Below are 26,147 nucleotides of genomic sequence, written 5' to 3'. Positions count from 1 at the left end.
GTTCATTAGTTACCAGCTACAGAAATTGCAGCCCAAATAAATGTTAACGGACTCACCTCAACATCAACTGTTCAGAGGAGACTGTAAATCAGGCCTTCATGGTCAAATCGCCACCAAGAAACCACACCAATAAGAAACTTGTTTGGGCCAAGAAATATAAGCAATAGACCGGTAGAAATCGGTCTGACTCCAAATTAGATTTTTGGTTCTAACCGCCGTGTCTGAGACGCAGTGTAGGTGAATGGCTGATCTCTGCATGTGTGGTTCCCACCCTGAAGCATGGAGGAGGTGGTGTGGGGGTGCTTTGCTAGTGACACTGATTTATTTAGAATTCAAAGCACACTGAACCAGCATGGTTACCACAGTCTCACTAAGTGCAAACCAGATGGGATGCTGTCATTTGTTTTTCAACAGGACAATGACCCAACACACCTCCAGGCCGTGGAAGCTATTTGACTAAGGAGAGTGGAGTGCTGCATCAGATGACCTGGCCTTTTCAATCACCCGACCTCAACCCAATTGAGATGGTTTGGGATGAGAGTGAAGGAAAAGCAGCCAACAAGTGCTCAGCATATGTTGGAAAATTCCAGGTGAAGCTGGTTGAGAAAATGCCAAGAGGTCATCAAGGCAAAAGGTGGCTACTTCTCAAATATATTTTTATTTGTGTAACACTTTTTTGGTTACTACAATGTAGAAAAAGTCAAAGAAAAACCCTTGAATGAGTAGGTGTGTCAACCTTTGACTGGTACTGTAATATGACAGTTGGGTGAACATTTTCACGCTTCAACTCATGAAACAGATTCAGAACAGTTGGACTATGTAAAATAGTTAATACCTTCAATTTACTGAAATTCAAGACGAGCTACAGTATATTTTTCATAAACAGGGAAAAGGACAACAGAAATATGAATAAATAGGATATTTTAATATTAAATAAGAGTACAACATGAAAACATGACAAGTCAGTTTAAAGAGATGGAAGTACAACCACAGACATGGGACAGTGCAGGAAAATGTACTTAGATGTTGTGCAATTGTGTTGCGTCATCACTCACAATAAATGTAACTACATTTTCTATGGGCAGGATTAGGGTTGCAAACCTAGGCAGGATCCGTACTGGAGCATGTCTGGTATAAAAGTGAGTGTTTCCCAACCCAGGTCCTCGAGTAACCCCAACAGTAAACATTTTTATTGTAACCCCAGACAAGCACACCTGATTCAACATGTCAACTAATCATCAAGCCCTCAATGAGTTGAATGAGGGGTGTTTGTCAAGGGCTTCAACAAAACAGTGTACTGTTGGGGGTGCTTGAGGACCAGGGTTTGGAAACACTGGTAAGTGAAGTCAAACATTGAGCGTTTAGTACTATTCTGTACGTAGATCCAAGACTCTCAGTTTAGTACGATGTGTTACATTTGGTATGGTTACACAAGACAGATGGTTACTTAAGGCAAAAAAACAGGGAGGTTGGTGGGTAGATGGGTGGGCGTATAACGCCAACATCTAGCAACCCAAAAGTTGCGAGCTCAAATCTCAGACAACAGACAACTTTAACATTGTAGCTAATTAGCAACTACTTGCTACTTTGCATGTTAGCTAACCCTTCCTCCTAACCCTAACCCTTTTAATCTAACTCCTGAACTTAACCCTAACCCCTAGACTAGCTAACTCTAGCCAAAGAAAAATACCCAATTCCAACACCAAAACCCAATCTCAAAAGGAATGTTTACACTTTAAAGGAAACTTAATTTTTACAGTAGGTCCGAGTTGCTCCAGTCCAGTATATGCATTCCTAAATACAATAAAATCACAAATGCAACCCTTAGCCCTGCTTAAAGCCTTATTATATTCCCATTGCATTGCAGCGATCATATTAAAGCTTTGGCAGTGCAAGACAATATCAGCAGGTCTGGTGACTGAGGAGTCAGCACCCACAATTCCCAGGACAGACAACAGACTCACTATATAAAGGCTACACAGAAACATGTACAACCATCCCAGACTCTGGGATACAGCGGGTGAGCAAGCTACACCACTGAATGCTGTGAAGAACAGATTAAATGACAGATTAGTACAGAAACCAACGTTATAAAGGAGACAGTGACCATTTATCTTGGGATATTCCTGCCTGAGGAAGAACAGAAGATACTCCTGGTAGAAGCTACCACACCCAGAGGAGTTTAATAAAGAGGTTGAAATGAGTTAGGGGCTGGTCCTAACTAAGTATTCATTCCTTTAGGGCAGGGGTCGACAACTAGATTCAGCCGCGGGCCGATTTGTTTTCTTGAGCTGATGGTCGGGGGGGCTGGAACATAATTGCAAATTAACCGCAAGAAGCCCAAACCGATATAATATTGGAATAAAATGTAATAATTTCAAACCTTGCTTTCATTTGTTTATAATCACGTGTCTATTATTCTTGGAAATACTTGATCAGATTTCTCAAATTAAAATCACTTTGAGCTCATTTCCTGGTGTTTTCTTATATCCAACAAAGACTATTAAACAAACAAACAAATATTTTGGGGCTCAGAAAACTTGGGGGGGGCAAATAAAACCACCCGCTGGCCGCCATTTAGTGAACCCTGCTTTAGGGGGTGTCGTCAGTGTTTAAACAGGGCTCTCCAACCCTGTTCCTAGAGCGATACCGTCCTGTAGGTTCACTCCAACCCTAATCTAGCACACCTGACTAATAATTAGCTGTTGAGCTGTATCAGGTTAATTACAACTGGGGTTGGAGCGAAAACCTACAGGAGGGTAGCTCTTCAGGAATAGGGTTGGAGAATACTGGTTAAGAATCAGTAACATATTCCAATGGATCACACTAACCAAATGAAAGTAGCGCTGCACTGCCTGGTTCCCAGATGATCTTATGGTTTGGCCCATAAACCACAGGGAAAAGGCCATGGATCAACAGGAAAGACCTGCTGGAGCACCCCTCTTTGATTGGGAGTTACGATACTGTTCTGTACAACTTCCATACATAGTGTTCACAGCAACACCCCATATTATGAGGTTCACAAGCCTTAATAACACAGTCACATTTATTCATTTTTGATTTAACTAGGCAAGTCAGTTAAGAATAAATTATCATTTACAATGATGGCCTACCGGAGAACAGCCTTGTTCAGGGGCAGAACAACTGTTTTTTTTTTGTTTTTTTTTACACATTGTCAGTTCGGAGATTCGATCTAGCAACCTTTCGGTTACTGGCCCAACGCTTGAACCGCTAGGCTACCTGCCGCCCCAGATGGCATATACTAAACACATAACATAATCATTAGATACATGGCATAATCATTACATATAAGGAATGTTTCTGTAGGGCCTTCTCGGACTAAAAAAGCACATCAAATGGATACTCTTCATAAACACTTTTTTTTTGTCCAGTATTAGGCTTAACTGGCCAATGCGGTGTACCTGTGTCAAATGCCATTCCATTGACTCAATATGTATGCAAGTTTGTATCCCTCCAAAAGTTTTACATCACAGATATTAAGAGTTCTATTTCTACAGAGGGCACACAAAAATACCAGCAGCAGGTGCCTGGGATGCTTTTCTGCACATCTATTGTTACACAATCTCCAGTCTCCCAAGGGACTGGCAATGCAAGATTATTACACAAACATGAGCCACACAAAACACACACGAAGCTCATGTCCATGAGTATTCAACACCATTTAAAAGCATAAGCCGGGTGATGGAATATCCCAAGATAAAGATGGCGTTACCCTGAAAAGGATCTCATATACAGTACCAAGATCTGTAAGAACGAATGATGCTGCAACATGATGGAATAAACTAAACTCTAAAAAGGTGGATTTGCCATAAATACCTGTTATACACAATCTCCCACTTTCATTTCCTGTTAAAGCCCACGCTTTAGACTCAGGAGTGCATAAAGCATTTGAAAAGTGTGTTTTTATAAGGTTTGGACGTGCCACTTTTCATTATTCTATATGCTACTGTACAGTGTCAAACATGAGACAGACTTTGGGTTTCATAAACCTAATGCACCCCCAGACATCAGGTACACTCATTTATGTACAATTTTTATTAAGTCCTCTCTATCCACTAATGCTTACAGAATCAAACCAACATTATTTTGTCAGTTGAAAGTGAATATTGGGTATTCTCAAGTAAACACGCTCATTGCCCTTCGGAAATGTTCAGTGGCAGTGCATCTTACTCTAACATCAATGTGATCAAAAGCCAAACTGTACTGAGACATACAGTACCAGTCAAAAGCTTGGACACACCTACTCATTCAAGGGTTTCTCTTGATTTTTTACTATTTTCTACATTGCAGAATAGTGACATCAAAACTATGAAACAACACATATGGAATCATGCAGTAACCAAAAAATCCAAAAACAAAACAAAAAAAGAGTTACACAAATCAAAATAGATTTCATATTTCAGATTCTTCAAATAGCCACCCTTTGCCTTGATGACAGCTTTGCACACTCTTTGCATTCTCTCAACCAGCTTCTTAGTCACCTGGAATGTATTTCAATTAACAGGTGTGCCTTGTTAAAAGTTCATTTGTGGAATTTCTTTCCTTCTTAATGTGTTTGAGCCAATCAGTTGTGTTCTGACAAGGTATGGGTGGTATAGAGAAGATAAGACCTATTTGGTAAAAGACCAAGTCCATATTATGGGCAAGAACAGCTCAAATAAGCAAAGAGAAAAAAAACAGTCCATTATTACGTTAAAACATGAAGGTCTTTCAATATGGAAAATTTCAAGAACGTTGAAAGTTACTTCTAATGCAGTCGCAAAAACCATCAAGCGCTATGATGAAACTGGCTCTCATGAGGACCACCACAGGAAAGGAAGACCCATAGCTACCTCTGGTGCAGAGGATAAGTTCATTAGAGTTACCAGCCTCATAAATTGCAGCCCAAATAAATGCTCAAGTAACAGACACATCTCACATCTGAATCGGGCCTTCATGGTTTAATTGCTGCAGAGAAACCACCACTACTAAAGGACACCAATAAGAAGACTTGTTTGAGCCAAGAAACACGAGCAATGGACATTAGACCGGTGGAAATCTGTCTTTTGGTCTGAGGAGTCCAAATTTGAGATTTTTGGTTCTAACCGCCGGTGTCTGTGACGTGCAGTGTAAGTGAACGGATGATGATGATGATGATGTGTGGTTCCCACCCTGAAGCATGGGTGTTTTGCTGGTGACACTGATTTATTTAGAATTCAAGGCACACTTAACCAGCATGGTTACCACAGCATCCCATCTGGTTTGCGCTTAGTGGGACTATCATTTGTTTTTCAACAGGACAATGACCCAAAACACATCCAGGTGGTGTAAGGGCTATTTGACCAAGAAGGAGTGATGGAGTGGCTGCATCAGATGACCTGGCCTCCAAAATCACCTGACCTCAACCCAATTGAGGTGGTTTGGGATGACTTGGACCACAGAGTGAAGGAAAAGCAGCCAACAAGTACTCAGCATATGTGGGAACTCCTTCAAGACTGTTGTAAAAGCATTCCATGTGAAGCTGGTTGAGAGAATGCCAAGAGTGTGCAAAGCTGTCATCAAGGCAAAGAGCTCCTTTGAAAAATCTAAAATATATTTTCATTTGTTGAACACCTTTTTGGTTACTACATGATTCTATATGTGTTATTTCATAGTTGACATCTTCACTATTATTCTACAATGTAGAAAATAAAAAATATTTTAAAAAAATTGAATGAGCAGGTGTGTCCAAACTTTTGACTGCTACTATAGTGCTATGTCCATCAATATATGTTGGTCAATAGAAAGGTTCTACACATGGAACAAATATATTTAAGTATTCAGTCCCTTGGATTTCTTCACGTTTCGTTGCGTTGGAAAGTTGGATAGAAAAATATTTCATTGTTATCTTTTTGTCATTGATCTACACCAGGCATGGGGGAACTCCAGTCCTCAGGGGCCTGATCGACGGCACACTTTTCCCCCAGCTAACACCCCTGACTCCAATAATCAACTAATCACGATCTTCAGTTTTCTAATGCAACTAGTTAAATTAGCTTTGTTTGCTAGAGATGGAGCAAAAGTGCGCGGCACCACTCCGGCCCCCCCGAGGACTAGAGATGCCAAAGTGAAAATAAATAAATAACTTTTTTTTTTTTAACAAATGAATACAAATGTAATAACTAAAATATACCTGTTGCATAAGTATTCACCCCCTTTGTTTAGCCAAGCCTAAATTAGTTCAGGAGTAACATTTCGCTTAACAAATCACAATAAGTTACATGGACTTACTGTGTGAAATAATAGGGGATGTCATGATTTTTGTGTGACGACACCTTCCTCTTCCTCTGTCCCCCATACAGTACATACAAGGTCTGTCAGTCAAGTATTGGATTTCAAGCACAGATTGAACTACAAAAGAACAAGGAGAAAGCCCCATAAAGAAGGTCCGTGGTTGGTACATGGGGTAACAATAACAAATCAGACATTGAATATCTCTCTAAGCATGGTCAAGTTAATACTGATGCTGTGGATGATGTGTTAAACCACCCAAACACATAAAAGATAGTCATCCTTCTGAACGGAGCTGCAGGACATGAGGGGAAACTGCTCAGGGATGTCACCATGGGGCCATTGGTGATTTTAAAACAGCTTCAGAATTGTGGTGATGTGAGAAAACGGATGGATTAATAACATTGTAGTGACTTCACAATAATGACCTAAATGACTGAAAAGAATAATACTAATATTCCAAAACATACATTCTGTAAGCAATAAGGCACTAAAGTAATACTGCAAAAAAAAAAAAACACAACTTTTGACCTAAATGCAAAGCCTTATGTTTGGGGCAAATTCAACAACACATCACTGTAACTGCCTCCTTATTTTCAAGCATGGTGGTGGCTGCATCATGGTATGGGTATGCTTGACATTGGCAAAGACGGAGTTTTTCAGGATAAAAATAAACGGGATTGAGCTCAGCACATGCGAAATCCTAGAGGAAAACCTGGTTCAGTCTGCTTTACACCAGACACTGGGAGAGGAATTCACCTTTCAGCTGAACAATCACCTACAAGGCCAAATCTACACTGGAGTTGCTTACCAAGAAGACAATGAATGTTTCTGCGTGGCCAAGTTACAGTTTGACTTCAATCTGCTTGAAAATCTATAGCAAGACTTGAAATTTGAAGATTTTTGAAAATAATATTTTTTTTAAAGGGCAAATATTGCACAATCCAGGTGTACAAAGCTCTTAGAAACTTACCCAAGACACAGCTGTAGGGTGAGTACTTATCAAGATATATTAGTGCTATATTTTACATTAATCTCAATGGAAATCTTTGACAAAGTATTTTGTGTAGATCGTTGAAACTTTTTTTTTTTTTTTACAATTAAATCCATTTTAATCCCACTTGTGTAACAAAATGTGAAGAAATCCAACAGGGATAAATATGTATGATAGGCACTGTACATACAGTACAATATTTACATATCAAAACAGTATACACTAACCGGAGTGCTTGTACCTTGATTAAGTCCTACCTTGGTACATTTCCAATATTGGTAGGGAAAAACCCGGCAACACTGATTCTACAAGCAGTTTGTTTTCTTATTTAGGGGACTATCTAACATGGAGCTGCCCTTTGAAAATCAAGAGAAAAATTGTCAAAAACTTGTACTTCTTTTGGTAACAGAGCTATAAACTAGGCCTTTTATCACAAATGCCAAATTGGTGCACTGCACATATGGGATCACCAAAATGATAAATCCAGAGCTTGCCACTCAACATACACTGGATATTACCTGCCTTAGTTATTACCAATAGCCTGACATGCAAATATATCTAGAAAATCTCTCGAAAGGAAATGCAACAGGATTAAGGACGCTGTCATATAGAGCTGGAGTATTATACACACACACTACACAACACTGGCTGTAAACATGGTCATGTCAACTATAGGAGGAAATTGAAGAGTGGGGTTCTTAGCAGAGTCAGCTTACGCTACTGTACTGGAAGTCACATAGAAACTGTACAAAAACCTGCTTTTAGAGGCTACAACTTGGGAAGTGCTAGATCTGTATGATCCTGGTCTGGCACTGTGTAAACATTGCCTTCAGCTCGTTCTCTTGGGTCTCGTTTAGAGTGGCCATTTCTGGCTCTGGGCTCTTCTGCACCTTTGCCACAGCAAAGTTGATGCCCTGGGTGAGTCCAGCTTGGGTCAGGCTGGCCACCTGCACCATGGAGCTCTTGATCTTGGCAAAGGGGGAGACCACGCGACTGCCGTTGCTGTCGGCGGGTGAGGGGCCCAGGCTACCCTCCATGTGAGAGCCCAGGCTCCTCTGGGAGCTGCCGGAAGCTGCAGAGATGGGCTTCTGGACGGTCAGGAGATTAGGGCCGGAGGCGACATCTAGCTGGGACGGCCTGGGAGGGAGCTGGAGCTCCTCCTCCTGCTGATCTGAACCTGGGTGTCCGTCTGGGGCCAGGGGGCCTTTAGCATGTGGAGGGACTTGTGGGTTCTGTGTGGGGAGGCTACAAGCCACCTGCTCCCCGAACACCTCCACAGGTTTGGTCTGCGCGTCTTGGATGAATTGGTGGCAATAGGCATCAATTGGAGTTCCAAAGTCTATCAGGATGGCCTCCTCAGCCTCCGAGGTAACCCCGGGGGACTGGTCTTCAGGACTGGCTAGAGACGGAGCCTCCTGCTTACTGTTACTGTCGCAGCCAGTGACCCGGATGTTGAGCTCCACGCTGCCTCGACTGCCTAGTCGCGGAGCCGACGCCACGATGCCGCAGCTGGGCAGCACGTAGTCCACATTCTCCAAGGAGCTGGAGCGCAGTTGTTCGTCCGAGTTGTAGGAGTCCGAGTCTGATGACATCTCTGAGTGGTTGTCACAGAGGTCCTTCAGAGCCGGGCAGATGTTGGCCCCGTCCGACGTCTCCAAGCTGCTATCAGACTTCCAGAGGGTGACCCCCATGGTGGGTTTCAGAAAGTTCATCTTCACGTCCGGCTTGGTGGAGAAGGTGTTTCCCAGTCTCCCCTTGAAGGAGCCCATGTTGACGTTGGACTTCTTCACCCTCTGGTTGAGGGAGGAGAACTTGTTGAGGAGGAAGCTCTTGCCCTGAGCCAGACCAGAGCTGCCCAGGACCTGGTCTGGGTGTCTGCCCTGGATGCCCATGATGTCCTCGTGAGGTTTACTGTGCCTCCTGAAACAAAATGGTTACAAAATATATATATATAATAATAATCTAATTGACATGCATGATAAACAGAAGCCCTGGCAAGAAAATATTTGTATTTAAATGAAAGTTCAACAAAAATGAACACTATACTGTCTTAGTATTTTAGCCAGGGCTTCTGTTTATCATGCACATCCAAGACAATGAGATATATTTTTGGAAAACATGTGTAAAAGGGATAATTTAGACATACTGAACTGCAAGAGAAGAATATTCTGAAGATCTAGATAGAGTGATAATGTATTCCAACTCACCTCTCCAGTTTCTTTTCAACCACCTGCAGGTCAAGTCCCATGGCTTGCTTAGTTAGGCGAAGCATCTCTGCGATGCACTGCAACGTGTCTGAAATAAAATGAATAATTCCCACAAAAGCTGTCAGGATAAGGATTTCAGGTTGTTTTTGAGATATACGGGCAGTGCGCTTCCAATCTACCAGGTTTTATTCACGGTCGACTAGTTTTATGCTGACAGTTTAATGAAATCTTCCCATACCTTTACCATCGTCCTCAGGATTCCTTGTGAGGGCCCTTAGTGTGTGAAAATAACCACTTGTCTCCCCATTATTATAGTGTAGACGCATACAGCAGAATTTGGGCTTCCCGAACAGAGTGGGTTCTGGGCCTACAAAAGAACACATAGGACATGTTGTGAGCTTTATTCATGAGTAACTAAGATGTTTGTGGTAAATAAAAAATTTCGAAAAAATTTCAAAAAAAAAGAAGAGTAGTTGCATCATTCAGAATTTGTGTACAATAATGAAAACAGGTCCTGTAAAATAAAATCATGAAGGACTCAGATCCGGTCTAAATTTGGGAATTTTCACTTGGTGGAGTTGAATTTCTCTAGAAACATTCACCTATTTCAATCTTTTCCAAACCCTCTAAGTTGAGGCGTTGGTACTGATTGACTTTGTCAGCTTCCTCATCATAACTGTAAAAACAAAAGCAAATAAACAGATTTATATAAGGAACAGCTAAAATACATGTAATTGACTCTCTATTACTGTTCTGTATAAAATATAGGCACTTACTATGCAACGTAATATGCACTGTTGGATAGCAGCAGGAGAACATCCACATCCTTGCTGGTTGCATCAATAAGGCTGATGAGGAGAAACATTTGCTTTCCACATTAACAATTTATTGAGGAATAAACACTTAAGGGTGTCTTAATTACCCCTGAGGGGATAAATAAAGTTCAACTGAACTGAGCTAGCTAACAAAGTGTTGGGAGAACAAACGACGAGAGCAAGCTCTTCGAAAGGATTTCAGTGTTAAAGGTTAGAGTTTTGATTTATAGATTGTTCCAGCACTAACCTCATGTCACAGTCGATAAGGGCCCAGCCCCCATGGAACTTCTCATCGTCGGGCAGCAGCAGCTGCATGTAGGTCTGCAGCAGGAGGCTGACCTGCTCCTGGGTTACTCTCTGGCTCTCCTGCTCCTTCTCCTCATGCTCCTTCTCCTTACTGAAGATGGAGTATAGGTCCTCCGTCACAGGATGCCCCATCATCAGATCTGGAGAGAGAGGGAGGTTGAAGAATGAGGACGGTCGAGTCACACTTTTGAGACTAAAACTGATTAGGACTGAGTCATTGTTTTGAGACGGAGGGTGGAATCCATTTTGATAACACTTTACTGTACTTACAGCCTGCCGGTATAATGCATTTTAACTTGTTATAATCGTATATGAACCTGTGTCTTATAATAAGGCTCATAATATGTTATGTCTTTCCATGTTTTATATTTTTTACTGATTTAACTGGCTATTGATATTTAGTCAGGCTCATTATGAGATATTAAGACATAAGGGGGTCATACATATTAATGTCTTAGAACGAATCCCAACTGCAACATAAAGCATTATAACCACAGGCTTTAAGTATTACAGGTATTTCCTTACCAATGACTGCTTGTCTGTATGCGTCCCTGAAGCGGTTCAGATAGTAACGGTTGGCTGAGTTCACGCCATCTTTCATCACCCCGGCCAGTTTCCTCTCCCCCGTTCTGGTGAAGTCTCCCTTTATAAATGGATTACAGACAGAGCATGTTAAAAAACAAGAAAGATATTAGAGTCACTGTCTGATCTCTTTTATACTCTTCCTGACTTTGGGCTGTGTCGAGTAAACATTGTTCATGTTTCCCCTTTTCAGTCTGCACAACAATTGTCTTAAAGCCCAATGCAGCAATTTTTATATCAATATAAAACCATTTCTAGGTATCAATGTGTACTAGTTTTACATTTAAAAAAAATATTTAAAAAAAAATGGCCAAAAATGGTTTGTTTTTTGAAAAAAAATATTTAGCTAGGACTGTCTGGGAGTAGTCTGAATGGGAAAGGCCAAACAAACAAAAATGAGCAGTTATTGGCAGAGAGGTTTGGAACTCTTTACTATTGGTCTATTAACCAATTTCCCGCCAGGTTGATGTCCCTACGCAAGCCGAGAATTTTCACACAATCAAACGGGCTAATTAGAAAGTCCCAAGTAGATTTGATTTATTTTCAACCAGTAACTATCAAGAAAATAACACTGATCGAAAAGTCACACTTTTACAGTCTTAGTTTCATCCGCTGTTGTACAATATGATACAAAACATAGGTAAAACCGAATTTTTTGGCAGTCATTGTAAACATGAATTTGTTCTTAAATCTGACCTGCCTAGTTAAATAAAAAGGTCAAATACATATATATTTTTTAATTTAGTATGTTGCAGTATTGTGTTTGGAATTCCAGAAAATGTATGATTTATTTTTATGGGATATAGTCTAGGCCTATATGATCAGGACTATTTTCTAAGTAAGAGAACATCACACCTTTAACTTGTCTTCTCTTGAAATTAAAGTATTTTACTGTAAGATATGAATTGACACAATTACTTTTGTTCTTCAAATTATGTATTTTATTAAAACAGAACGGTACGTAGCCCAAATTATCTTGAAAAAATAAAAGGTTACATTTAAAAATCAAACAAATTGAGTGATGGGCACTTTTTCAAATGGAGAAATGGGTCTCTAAACCAAAACAGATGTTCAATTAAATTCTGGGTCTACAGTTTAAGTCGGAAGTTTACATACACCTTAGCCAAACACATTCAAACTCAGTTTCACAATTCCTGACGTTTAATCCTAGTAAAAATTCCCCGTCTTAGGTCAGTTAGGATCACCACTTTATTTTAAGAATGTGAAATGTCCGAATAATAGTAGAGAGAATGATTTATTTCAGCTTTCATTTATTTCACCACAGTCCCTGTGGGTCAGAAGTTTACATACACTCAATTAGTATTCGGAAGCATTGCCTTTAAATTGTTTAACTTGGGTCAAACGTTTCAGGTAGCCTTCCACAAGCTTCCCACAATAAGTTGGGTGAATTTTGGCCCATTCCTCCTGACAGAGCTGGTGTAACTGAGTCAGGGCTGTAGGCCTCCTTGCTCGCACACGCTTTTTCAGTTCTGCCCACAAATTTTCCATGGGATTGAGGTCAGAGTGTTGCGATGGCCACTCCAATACCTTAACTTTGTTGTCCTTTAGCCATAACTTTTGAAGTATGCTTGGGGTCATTGTCCATTTGGATGACCCATTTGCGACCAAGCATTAACTTCCTGACTGATGTCTTGAGATGTTGCTTCAATATATCCACATAATCTTCCTACCTCATGATGCCATCTATTTTGTAAAGTGCACCAGTCCCTCCTGCAGCAAAGCACCCCCACAGCATGATGCTGCCAACCCAGTGCTTCACGGTTGGGATGGTGTTCTTCGGCTTGCAAGGCTTCCCCTTTTTCCTCCAAACATAACAATGGTCATTATGGCCTAACAGTTATATTTTTGTTTCATCAGACCAGAGGACATTTCTCCAAAAAGTACAATCTTTGTCCCCATGTGCAGTTGAAAACCAGTCTGGCTTTTTTGGAGCAGTGGCTTCTGCCTTGCTGACCGGCCTTTCAGGTTATGTCGATATAGGACTAGTTTTTACTGTGGATATAGATACTTTTGTACCCGTTTTCTCCAGCATCTTCATAAGGTCCTTTGCTGTTGTTCTGGGATTGACTTGCACTTTTCGCACCAAAGTACATTCATATGTAGGAATGAGTCTCCTTCCTGAGCGGTATGACAGCTGCGTGGTCCCATGGTGTTTATACTTGCGTAATATTGTTTGTTCAGATGAATGTGGTACCTTCAGGTGTTTGGAAATTGCTCCCAAGGAAGAACCAGACTTGTGGAGGTCTACAATTTGTCTTCTGTGGTCTTGGCTGATTTATTTTGATGTTCCCATGATGTCAGGCAAAGAGGAACTGAGTTCAAAGGTAGGCCTTGAAATACATCCACAGATACACCTCCAATTGACCAAAATTATGTTAATTAGCCTATTAGAAGCTTCTAAAGCACTGACATCATTTTCTGGAATTTTCCTAGCTGTTTAAAGGCACAGTCAACTTAGTGTATGTAAAACTTCTGATCCACTGGAATTGTGATACAGTGAATTATAAGTGAAATGATCTGTCTGTAAACAATTGTTGGAAAAATTACTGGTGTCATGCACACAGTAGATGTCCTAACCGAATTGCCAAAACTATAGTTTCTTAACAAGAAATGTGTGGAGTGGTTGAAAAACAAGTTTTAAATGACTCCAACCAAAGTGTATGTAAACTTCTGACTTCAACTGTATGTGTTAAGAGATTATACGCCATTAGTTAAATTAGTGAAAGAATTTCCACAAGTGTTTGGAACTCTGAATTGCAGCATGTCATTAATAAAAATTAAAATTAAAAATACTTGTTTAACAACTGACCCAGATTTCTTCTTAAATAATCTTGTAAGAGTCTGCTGACTTCCAGACTTCAAGCTTCCTTTTAAAGGAATTCTCTCAGCTATCTGCAATACAGGTATGATTGAAGCAGGTGTTAAAATGAAGCAGGGCTTTGCTACACAGACTTCATATCAAAAATACAAACGAGATCTTTAGTTTATTTGTCCTGATGCGATACCATGGACATAAACTACTTGGTGTGATTTATGAATGGCAAGGATATACGAGATCGACTTTATTCAGTCAGTTCGAAGACCATGTACAAACTAGTCAAGCTTGTTATTCATCAATCAAATCAAAGTAAGCCGATATGAACCAGCACTTCGTGGCAGCATAAGAAGCACACAAAAGGAAAATTAATGTGCCAGAAAACAATAGGGTAAGTGGATTTTGATTCACCGTTACCACATTATATGGGACGTGCAAATTGACTCACACAGACGATAAAGGAGCATCATGCCTTCTCCGTCCGTGTAAATACATTTGACTGCAAACACACTGTACAGTTGAAGTCGGAAGTTTACATACACTCAGCTTGGAGTCATTAAAACTCGTTTTTCAACCACTCGACAAATTTCTTGTTAAACTATAGTTTTGGCAAGTCGGTTAGGACATCTACTTTGTTTACAAACAGAATATCAAAATTCCAGTGGGTCAGAAGTTTACATACTTACATACTAAGTTGACTGTGCCTTTAAACAGCTAGGAAAATTCCAGAAAATTATGTCATGGCTTTAGAAGCTTCTGATAGGCTCATTGACATCATTCGAGTCAATTGGAGGTGTACCGGTGGATGCATTTCAAGGCCTACCTTCAAACGCAGTGCCTCTTTGCTTGACATCATGGGAAAATCAAAAGAAATCAGCCAAGACCCCAGAAAAAACAATTGTAGACCTCCACAAGTCTGATTCATCCTTGGAAGCAATTTCCAAAAGCCTGAAGGTACCACAAACAATAGCACGCAAGTATAAACACCATGGGACCACCCAGCTGTTATTCCACTTAGGAGGGAGACGTGTTCTATCTCCTAGAGATTAACGTACTTTGGTGCGAAAAGTGCAAATCAATCCCAGAACAAGAGCAAAGGACCTTGTGAAGATGCTGGAGTAAACGGGTACAAAAGTATCTATATCCACAGTAAAACGAGTCCTATATCGACATAACCTGAAAGGCCACTCAGCAAGGAAGAAGCCACTGCTACAAAACCTCCATAAAAAAAAAAGCCAGACTACGGTTTACAACTGCACATGGGGACAAAGACCGTACTTTTTGGAGAAATGTCCTCTGGTCTGATGAAACAAAAATAGAACTGTTTGGCCATAATGACCATCGTTATGTTTGAAGGAAAAAGGGGGATGCTTGCAAGCTGAAGAACACCATCCCAACCGTGAAGCACTGGGGTGGCAGCATCATGTTGCGGGGGTGCATGCTGCAGGACTGGTGCACTTCACAAAATAGATGGCATCACGAGGAGGAAAATTATGTGGATATATTGAAGCAACATCTCAAGGCATCAGTTCAAGCTTGGTCGCAAATGACCGCAAACATACTTCCAAAGTTGTTGCAAAAGGGCTTAAGGACAACAAAGTTAAGGTATTGGAGTGGCCATCACAACACCCTGACCTCAATCCCATGGAAAATTTGTGGGCAGAATTGAAAAAGCATGTGCGAGCAAGGAGGCCTACAAATCTGACTCAGTTACACCAGCGCTGTCAGGAGGAATGGGCCAAAATTCACCCAACTTATTCTGGGAAGCTTGTGGAAGGCTACCCCAAACGTTTGACCCAAGTTTAGCAATTTACAGGCAATGCTACCAAATACTAATTGAGTGCAGGTAAACTTCTGACCCACTGGGAATGTGATGAGAGAAATACAAGCGGAAATAAATCAATACTATTATTCTGACATTTCACATTCTTAAAATAAAAAAGTGGTGATCCTAACTGACCTAAGAGACTGAATTTTTACTAGGATTAAATGTCAGGAATTGTGAAAAACTGGGTTGAAATGTATTTGGCTAAGGTGTATGTAAACTTCCCACTTCAACTGTGCATAGACAACCAGGTACCGGAAAAGACAGCAGACTGTCAAACCAGCAGTGTTTCCCTGTCATCCCTCACTTTGTGACTGACAGGCACCTGTCCTATCAATAGATCGCTGGAAGATGTACATCTTTCATTCTAGCGGGAGAGGGCTCAGCTGACTTTTTTTATGACTTGCGAATTGAAAAGCCTAGTTAATTCATATCTTTCATTCTAGCCGGAGGGGGCTCGGAATACTTTTTCCCCCTGACTTCCGGAAAAAAAAAAAAAAAAAAAAGTAGGCTAGATAAGTTAGGTGGGAAAAGTATCCGGCAAAGTATCCGGCAGAGTTTGAGTATGTAATCGACTGTATAGACGACAGCCAGGGAGCTAGTGGAAAACACTGATCAGACCATTATACAAGAACAAAATGGTGAATTCCATAAACAATGTAGAAAAAGTGCTTATCTTCACATGTTATGCCATGGTTATATATCATGCATTACAAGCTAATCTAAGCAGAAGACAAAATAAGAGTCTGGAGGACTATAAATTATTTTCGCCATCCTCCCGATGTACACTACCTTTCAAAGGTTTGGGGTCACTTATAAATGTCCTTGTTTTTGTCCATTAAAATAGCATAAAATTGATCAGAAATACAGTTTAGACAGTGTTAATGTTGTAAATGACTATTGTAGCGGGAAACTGCAGATAAAATAGAATATCTACATAGGCCCATTATCAGCAGCCCATTATCAGCAACCATCACTGCTGTGTTCCAACAGCACGTTCTGTTAGCTAATCCAAGTCCATCATTTTCAAAGGCTAATTGATCATTAGAAAACCCTTTTGCAATTAAGTTAGCACAGCTGAAAACTGTTGTTCTAATTAAAGAAGCAATAAAACTGGCCTTCTTTAGACTAGTTGAGTATCTGGAGCATCGGCATTTGTGGGTTCGATTACAGGCTCAAAATTGCCAGAAACAAAGACCTTTCTTCTGAAACTCGTCAGTCTATTCTTGTTCTGAGAAATAAAGGCTATTCCATTCGAGAAATTTCCAAGAAACTGAAGAGATCGTACAATGCTGCGTACTACTGCATTCACAGAACAGCGCAAACTGGCTCTAACCAGAATAGAAAGAGGAGTGGGAGGCCCCAGTGCACAACTGAGCAAGACGACAAGTACATTAGTGTCTAATTTGATAAACAGACACCTCACAAATCCTCAACTGGCAGCTTCATTAAATAGTACCCGTAAAAAAACTAGTCTCATTGTCAACAGTGAAGAGGCGACCCGGGGACGCGGGCCTTCTTGTGAGGTGTCTGTTTCTCAAACTAAAAAACAAGAACATTTCTAAGTGACCCCAAACTTTTGAACGGTAGTATACATTTCTCCCTGCAAATTGCAGAGGCCTCATATAATTGGTAGTTAAACAAGACTGGACAAATATGTTTTATTACTCGATACATTTACCCAGGCAGCGAAGGCCTTCTGTGGAGAACCAAGACGGCATACTGTTGCAAGACGCAAACCTAATATTACCTTAAAACACACATGCAAATGATGTTACCTTGAGGGCGGCCGTGCCGGCGTACTGTCTACTGATGGTGTCGCCGTTGTTGGCCCACATGACCTGGTAGATCCTGTAGCACTTGAGGGGCAGAGGCTGCTCAGGGGGCATCACACCCAGTTTCTTCAGCTGAGGGACACAGAGACATACAGTTAACCATTAGTCACCATGGACAGGTTGCCAGAGCACTGCACTTCCACTCAAAAGTAGAGGTTGTTTTTACATTTGGTCTTTCACCTTAATATTTCATCTGATATATATACCATGTGTCTAACCCAGAGACTTTAGTTCAAATCTGTATTAGAGCACTAGGAAATGCACTGTTATGACATCCTCAGCTTTAAGTTGACACTCGTTCAAAGTGGGGAGAAATCTCACCTGTGCCTCCATTACAGCACGAGCGATGGAAGCCTGGACTACATTGGTCCTGTCCAGACAGTCCATGCAGTTCACCCGGAAAATGCCCTCCTGGTGGCAGATGACTCCTGCCTGGTCGACCCTGACACAGGAGTATACACTGTGATGCATTGCATGGGGATATGGAACCACATGCGCTATCGATGCACTGATTAGTTGAGGATTTTTACTTGCATTAAAAGGAGTCTTTGTTGGGGTTTGGGATGACATACACTCACACACTTACCACCCCCATCTCATGTCTGCAATAATATCGGAGATGGCATCTGTCAGCGTTTGCACATTTTCAAACTTCATACCTCGACTGATGAGACAGAAAAAGACCAATTAAATATATACAGGGGAAGTGCATACTATAATAAATAACAAGTATTGTAGTTTAAGTTATTCTTTCCTCATTCGATGAAATTATCTGTGCTGTCAAGATTGTTTCTGTGCAGCAATTTTCTTACCAGTGCTCATGGAAGTCAAAAGAGACATATGTCAGGTTAGGATTGTTGTATAAAAGGACTTGTTTGAGATATGCATCGCCAATAATCTTCTCCCGCCCACTTTGATCCACTAAGTTAATGATGACCTGTCAAAACAGTTGTAAATTGCATCAACTTCACTATAACGATAAGTCTTTATTTAGATACGTCTAAGTTCAATGAAAACTCAAACTTTGGTATTGATATTAACCCCCTTAGAGTCGATTGATGCACCAACCTAAGTGACATGACAAAAAAATCCCCATCCAAATCCGGTAGTTTAAGCTAGATATCGTTTTTTCAATCCACCGCATCCGCCAGTATCACACTTCCGCAGCGGTGAAAGGTGGCAGAGCAAGAGCGGTGTTTGCCAGACCATAAGACATGACGAATATCGGTCTTCTCATATAAACGTCAGAATGGTTTGACCTACAAAGCCATTATGATCCCTCTATGGAAAGGGGAGACTCTCACCCCGACAAGTATCATGGGACTCATCTGAAAGTAACCGGTAGGGTTTAAAAAACAAAACAAATGAAAGTATGAAGGCCATTTTGTGCCTACCCCCAAAAAAAGGGGGTAAATATCTGACACTTCAAAACCTTGTTTATTATTTTTTATTTAATTTAAAGGGGTTCTAAAATTCAAAATCAAAAAGCTAAACGATCCAAAGTATAACCATCTTAAAACAATTCCATGTCAGTTTAGCACCCCCCTCCTCCCCCAATGTCTTAGACTAAAGATTTAAAGTAATGCCGATGTTATCTGGCAGATGCTTCTCACCTGCTTCTTGTAAAGGTTGAGCTGTTCATCAAAGTGCGCAGCAAAGTAAGAAATTGTCTCCTTCTCTCCTGACAAATCAGACAGTACATTGTAAGGAAAACAATCCCTGTCATACAGACGACCTAAAATAAAAAAGTCATCTGGAAATTGCACATAAACTCAACAAGTAGTGATGATTATAAAGGGGAAAGTATACGATGACGGGGGGGTCACGTGCTTTCGTTTTAGCTTGCCCAGTGTCCTGGACGGGCAGTTAGCACATTTAAGACCATTCCATTAGCTCTGAAAAGAAAACTCCACCCCCCCGCAAGGGGGACAGGGCGTGCTTAAAACGAACACACCCATTATTCCCCAATTCTTCTTTTGGATTGGAAATATCCCGCTGACCTTTCTCCAGCCGAGGCCTGGGGTTGTAGCGGTAGCCTGCTTGGCTCCAGAAGACGGGCACCGAGCCGCGACTCTGCACAAAGGACAGCGAGTGGTTGTGCACGTGGATCAGCTGCTCGGTCTCCACAAAGTTAGCCACGTGGCCGTCTGTGTCCACCCCTCTGCGTTTGTACCGCATCCCTTTTGGGAGAAGAAAACTAGGATCATTCATTTGCCCCTCCAATGAGCTTAACTGGCTTAAGTTATATGAGAACGTAATGTTTTCTGACATTTTAAGTAAGTTGAAGAGAAAATATTGTTTATTAATAATCAAGTAATTAAAGTTCTATTTAAGAAAAAGGTACAAATCTGCTTATCAAACTGTTGCAATTCGAACCTAGCAATTTGGCCATGACCTCTGTATTGTACCTGCACGGTGGCGACTGCGGCGGGAGATGAGGGCCACGGTGAAGCGCGGGTGGATGTCGTCCACGCAGGTGAGCTCCTGGAGCGGCGTGTCGGGGCTGTTCTTCTCCTCATCTGGACTCTCGTTGTAGTTCACCACCAGCTCCTCCACCTGCACAAAGCCCTGGATGATGGGTGTCACCCAGAAGTCCACCTCTGGAACCTGCAACACAACAAGAAAAGTTACAAACTCTATACAGTGATGCCAAATGTAGATGTATAAAGAGGGAATTCAGTAGTGCAGTATATATATAATTAACATAGATTTCAATCACTCCAATAATAGCTGCCACTAAGCTTTTCCTTGCTAAAACATTTCCCTATTGTTCAAACAGGGTTTTGCAGAAGTGACTCTGCCACACTAGTGCACTATGACCATCAGCACTCTTATACCTGAACATTGAAAAATTAATATCTCGTCAATCCATTCCTGTCAAAAACAGTCTTGAAATTCATCAAACCTGCAGATCGATGAGCTCCTGGACCATGTGTTTGTTCCAGAAGAATCTGTCATCCACCTTGAAGAGGAAAATAACTTATCAGTCGAGCATAATTGCTTAATTTGACTTGTCGAAGCGCAGTTAAACTACTGATCTTAAAGACAGAAAATATGTGTGGTTTAATACTACTGTACTTAAACCGGGCATCTCAAAGTGGCGACCCAATTTAATGCGGCATTTTAGTAAATGTCTCAGTTAATGCGACTTGTGTCCTCAGAGTATAGTAATATCCCTAACCTGCTTCCATAGGGGCAAGTTTGACTTTTCTGTGTCTCCCTGCCGCTGCACAGTGTTGGTGAGGTCATAGGTCATGCTGTAGTAGAAGGAATCGGAGTCCATGAATATCTTGTACAGCTCATCGAGCAGCCGCCTCTCGAGACGCTCCTTTTCTTTGTTTTCCTTGACCTGAAAGGCAGGGGAATACTGGGTGGTGGGCATGGACAGGGATGGTATCAAATTGTCAAAATAAAAAATATGGAAAGGAAAAATTGTAACAAAAAAAAAAAATGTACAAAAAATTGTATACTGTCCAATTTACCAAAAAATTGACTAGTGTAAAAACAGCAAATGTACCAATTCCAAAATGTACAACTGGTGTGTAAGATGATAATACATGGGATATCTGAGCACAGTACTAAACATTATTTTACCTTTTTCTTTGTGGGAGCCCCAACATTAGACTTGATCTGACTCAGAGTTTTCATCAGGAACTTCGACTCATCTGGAGACTGTGCAAGCTTCTCTGGTTTGTCGATCCCAAAGTGATGCTTCTTACAAAGCTGAAAGAGAAGCAGACTTTCTATCCCACTTTCTATGAAATTGTACGTTGTTAAGATACCAGCGTCATCTCCTGCTATATCGATACATAACAGGGATTTAAATATGAACTCTGGGAAATAACTAACTTTTAACCCATTTGAAGGCATTACCATTCATTCAGTTCAGATTAGATTAGGCTAATTGAGCATACCAAAGCATTCTGATATTAAACTTCCTTATAATTGAGTGCATGATGAAAGTATTCCAAATATATGTAAATGTATGTAGAGGGAATGATAGACAATCGGGAATATACTTGTGGACAAATCTAAAAGGTTGAATGACAGCTAATCAGTATGGTATCTGTGGGTTAATTCGGTCTCAATGAGTTTTCTAGCTAATTAAATCAATTCAAAAGGTACCAAAAAAAAAAGGAAAAAAAAGTCAACAACATCCAAAACTAGTGCTTCATAAAACTCTCTAAACACAACTTCACAGGGCTACTGAATTCCTATCCTAGACGGGGTGGAATAATCATTCTGTGGTATGGATAGTATGTAGGGCTATGTTCTAAAAACATACCAGAGAAACGATTATCCAACACATCCCGTTCTCTGGAAATGTTTCACTTACTTCCTCGTCATCTTTATCCGTATATGTATCATCATCATCATCATCATCCTGGCTCACCTGTAAGACTGGCATCTAGGCAAAACCCTGATTCCTCCGAGATCAAAATAACACTATTGTGATATCCATCTTAAAAAGTGATTCATTGGAAGCGACTCATGGTATCAATCAAAACAGGGCAATTGAGATACTTTACTAGAAACATGGAAATGAAATCATAAAATGTAAAACAACTAAAGCTAGCCTAGATGATAGCGATGGTTTTCATTACATCTCATGACTGTAGCCTAGATTTAAAAAGGAGACTAAAGTAGCCACTGGTGTGCTATTGTAATGTGTTAACTGCTGCGTGTGTAAACTGCATAAAAAGGCCCAAAACTACTTGAGTGCTCAGTGATCCATAAAGCGCCCAGATAAAACGGGCCTCATCACAGTCTCTCACCTCCAGCTCCAGATCCAGAGGCTCTTCCTCAGACAGAGGAATGACAGCTATCTTGGTGATCTTGTAGACTTTGTGGTCACCTGGCATCTGGCCAACAAGCACTTTCTGACGGATCAGTATGAGACCCAGAGGAAGATCTGCCAACAGAAAGGGGTAAAGGATATGTCATCACAGGCACAGAATTCCACACATTCCGATAGGTGTGACTACATCGGCTGTTTTCTCTCTCTCACAGTCTCTCAGTCTGCCGTTTCATGTGGTGTTGAAACGCGGCATCTGGTTCAGCGAACTGAAATTTCACCCATGAAAATGCACGGTTTGTTAGAATCAGAAGTATTTGCATGCTGTTCTCTTCTAAAAACCAATGTATTATGTAGGTTTCCGAATACATTTGCTTTGCCTTCTTATGCATCATCTTGGCCAGGTCACAGTTGTAAATGAGAACTTGTTCCCAACTGGCCTACCTGGTTAAATAAAGGGGAGAAAAAAAAGAACAAACTTCCAACACTGACTGCTTTAAGCATTATCAAGTCAAACGGACATTTATTTAAGATAATCTGCAAGAACATGTTTACTGACTCATCGACTGACTCATCTTTCACAGTTATGTCTGTCCTTTTCCTCAAATCATTTAGCACACCTTTGTGAGTGTAAATAAAGCCTGCATAAACAACATAAGAAAATACTTGGCATTTCTAAGGACTGAGGCTCTTACTACAATTAATCCAAAACCTCATTAAGGCAATAGAATGATCCAGTAATCCTGGGTGTTTTCACAATGAGTCGCCCCAAAAGCATCTACCGCACAAACATTACTCATACTAGCCTGTAGCCAAGCCCCAGGACTAGCCTAGGGCTACATTCTAGGGCTTGTTAGGGGGAGATTTGTGTTGTATATTTGAGGACCACTGATGAGGTATAAAACAAAAAGTGCAAGCTAATAAGAACAGAAGGCATGGTTTCAGAGAATAAAGGTACAGTTGTGGCCATATTGTGCAAGGGGGGCACACAGCGCAACATTTCAAAGCATGTGTACATGTCAAATCACGTCTCAAATGATCCAGTTGTGTCAAATGTTGGCACTTGTAGCACAAGGCCCACACCATTTCACTTACCTGTATGAAGTTGTATTTTCCCGACGAGACCCTCAACCAGGCCTAAACATGTTGGGTTCCAAGCTAACAGCAGGTCTGTTGCTGAAATAACAAAGAGAAGAGACAATCAGAGAAAATAAAGACTTGTGGAGTGGACACAAAGCAAAGACATGTTCTAAGAGAAATTGCTCTACACACTAAGAGCAATGAAGCGGTTTGATGATATAGTTGATGGATTGCGGCCTAATAATATTTACATTCCACACATGGCTGTGGACAATTTCCTGCACCTTCCATGCTAGGCTTGGACTGAGGGTTTCTGTGTGTACTGTTAGGAATCATGGAGCAACACCGGTATGCACTCAGTAGCTAGCTACTACTGTCTGCAGCCAAGTTCAGAAGTATTTACTGCATCAAGAGATTATTCACAGAGCTCAAAAAGACATGTGTTATCAATTGGGCAGAATAGTACAAATGATGTAGAGAATACATGACAATTTCTTTGCCTCTGAAACAGAGGTATGAAAACCAGGTCACAGAGGATCACAGGCCTTGGATGGAAACCTAGCTAGTGTCAGTTTCCATTCTTTAAAAAAATATAGTGTAGTAACATGATGCACTGGGGCATGACGACATCACTGCCAAATGACTACATCACAGCTAGCCTACAAAAGAAAATGACTGATGCTGCTGACTAAAACTGTTTATAACAGAAAACTAGACTTCAACTGCTTGACACACCCTTGACGAGTTGAGTCATGAATGGGCGACAAAGAGGGTGGAGAGTGAAGAACATCTAGGCAGCTCAGACAATAACTCTTCCTGTTCCATGGAGCCAGAGAACTCTGTGTACCGGCCTCAGCATTGGAGCCCGGGCAGGGTGGTGGAAAATAAGGGCTGCCCCTACATACCTCTCTCTGTTTGTTCATGATACAGACACTCTACAGTACATTAGGGCGAATCTCAACCATAGATGTTCAGAAGTGTATTGTGGAAATTCCTGGCAGTGCTCATGTCAACAGGTCCAATGAGGAGTAGAAACTCTTTTCCAAGTAAATAATGGAAGAGCGGTGCAACCCAAACCTGTTCAGGCTGGCTGCACACCCATGTGACCTCAGCCAGCCCACAGGGTACTCATTCACATCAATACACAATGGCTGCTCCCTCTCCCAACTGCATATTTGTTATTACAGAAAGGAAAGCTTCACAGGCTCAGCTGTAGGCTTTGCTCTGAATTTTCCCTGCTTAACTCGTCACAGAGAAGAGGAGGTGTTTTGACAAGACCCTAGGGGTGCAGGCCATGCTGGAGCAGAACAAGTCCAGCAAGGTAGTTTAGTGTGTAGCAGTGAGCAGCTAACTAGTCTGATTATGTGGAATCCAGCATAAGGAAATAAGGAACCACTGGACCTAATGCTTAAGTGGTATTTCAGGAAATGAATGGTTAACCATGTAGCCACATGAATCTGTTAAATAAATCTTATGTAAAACGAAGAATGGGTGGAGGGGAAAATGAACCCGAACAGCTGTTTTGTTCAATACTTCACTATTTAAAAATGTGTATATATATATTTTTTTTTATTTATTTATTTATTTTTTATTTAAACATACGGAACAATGACATCATCTGCTTCCCGAATCATGGCAAGATTTGATTTGAATGGAACCCCTGCTGCTAAATCAGTTTTACTGTCGCACTCGAGCGTCTTAGCTCTGCACAACATCAGCATCACTTTGTCTGGTTATCTGGTTATCCCGAATATCAGGTCAACGGGGCAGCACTCCTCATGAAAGTAGGGCAATAATAAAGATGTAATAACTTGGCAGATAAGATAGCTAGACAATTACATTACAATCAACAACAAAAAAATGGAATGAAACGCACTGGAATTTAAGTACGGTGCGCTGTCCGAGCCACAGCTTCCTACAGAGCTGTCATTGTAAACGTGTATAGCAGTGTTAACTTGGATAACAAAGACAACAAGCCAAGATGAAATTCTCATGCCGTGGGCTTGACATTGTAACTTAAATTATATCATTGCAATGGCTCTGCTGTCCGAAAGATAGCTATAACGTTAGATAAGGTACGTTAGCTATAAAAAATAAATGATATCGATATACATCCAATTGACAAACGTATTTTGCTTACCAGGTCTGACATTCATGGTCCCATCTATTCGGCTACACCAAAGAGCATGATCACCACTCTGGAGAATGTAATGGTCTTTGGCTTGAAACAGCTCCATTTTGACCGTGTATGTCAAAACCTGTAAATATAACTGTGGTCCAAACCGGCTAGCTATCAGAGAAATGTTGCTGGCTGGCTAGCTAGCTAACGTAACGTTGTGTTAGCTAGCTAGCGTTGCTGACAGCACGTTGCCCTAGAAAGTTAGCTAACGTTTGTTTTGGTTATTTGATATCGTAGTTCAAAAAGTAAGCTTAGCGTAAATCAGGCGAGAAACTTCTTCAATGTGTGAAAATGTCGGTGGCTAATCATTTCCATTTTGAAGACCGACACTGTCAATTTCCTGCAGAAACAATCACACGTGACCTTATATCGTCATCCGATATTTACTTCCACTGGAGGTTTGTTCAGTTCGATTCAACGTTT

At 41.0% G+C, this 26,147-nt stretch overlaps 1 protein-coding gene across 1 annotated transcript; it reads right to left on the bottom strand.

Annotated features, from left to right (window-relative positions):
* Positions 1-904: 904 nt before the first annotated feature.
* inpp5f (inositol polyphosphate-5-phosphatase F) lies at positions 905-26,073 on the bottom strand. The gene is made up of 20 exons (XM_035753925.2): positions 25,686-26,073; positions 23,561-23,641; positions 22,446-22,582; positions 21,265-21,393; positions 20,852-21,019; positions 20,576-20,632; positions 20,079-20,277; positions 19,671-19,850; positions 19,284-19,351; positions 18,483-18,607; positions 18,257-18,334; positions 17,992-18,112; positions 17,614-17,742; positions 11,118-11,235; positions 10,534-10,732; positions 10,248-10,319; positions 10,074-10,147; positions 9,710-9,838; positions 9,472-9,559; positions 905-9,184 (listed from the first exon to the last, which is right to left on the bottom strand). Exons 1-20 carry the CDS (start codon positions 25,780-25,782, stop codon positions 8,050-8,052), a joined length of 3,384 nt encoding a protein of 1,127 aa, XP_035609818.1. The 5' UTR covers positions 25,783-26,073; the 3' UTR covers positions 905-8,049.
* Positions 26,074-26,147: the final 74 nt, after the last annotated feature.

The sequence above is a fragment of the Oncorhynchus keta genome, chromosome 36, assembly GCF_023373465.1.
Source record: "Oncorhynchus keta strain PuntledgeMale-10-30-2019 chromosome 36, Oket_V2, whole genome shotgun sequence".
In the NCBI taxonomy this organism is placed as follows: Eukaryota; Metazoa; Chordata; class Actinopteri; order Salmoniformes; family Salmonidae; genus Oncorhynchus; species Oncorhynchus keta.
Note: the sequence above shows the minus strand (reverse complement) of the source record. Positions and strands in the feature narration are given on the sequence as shown.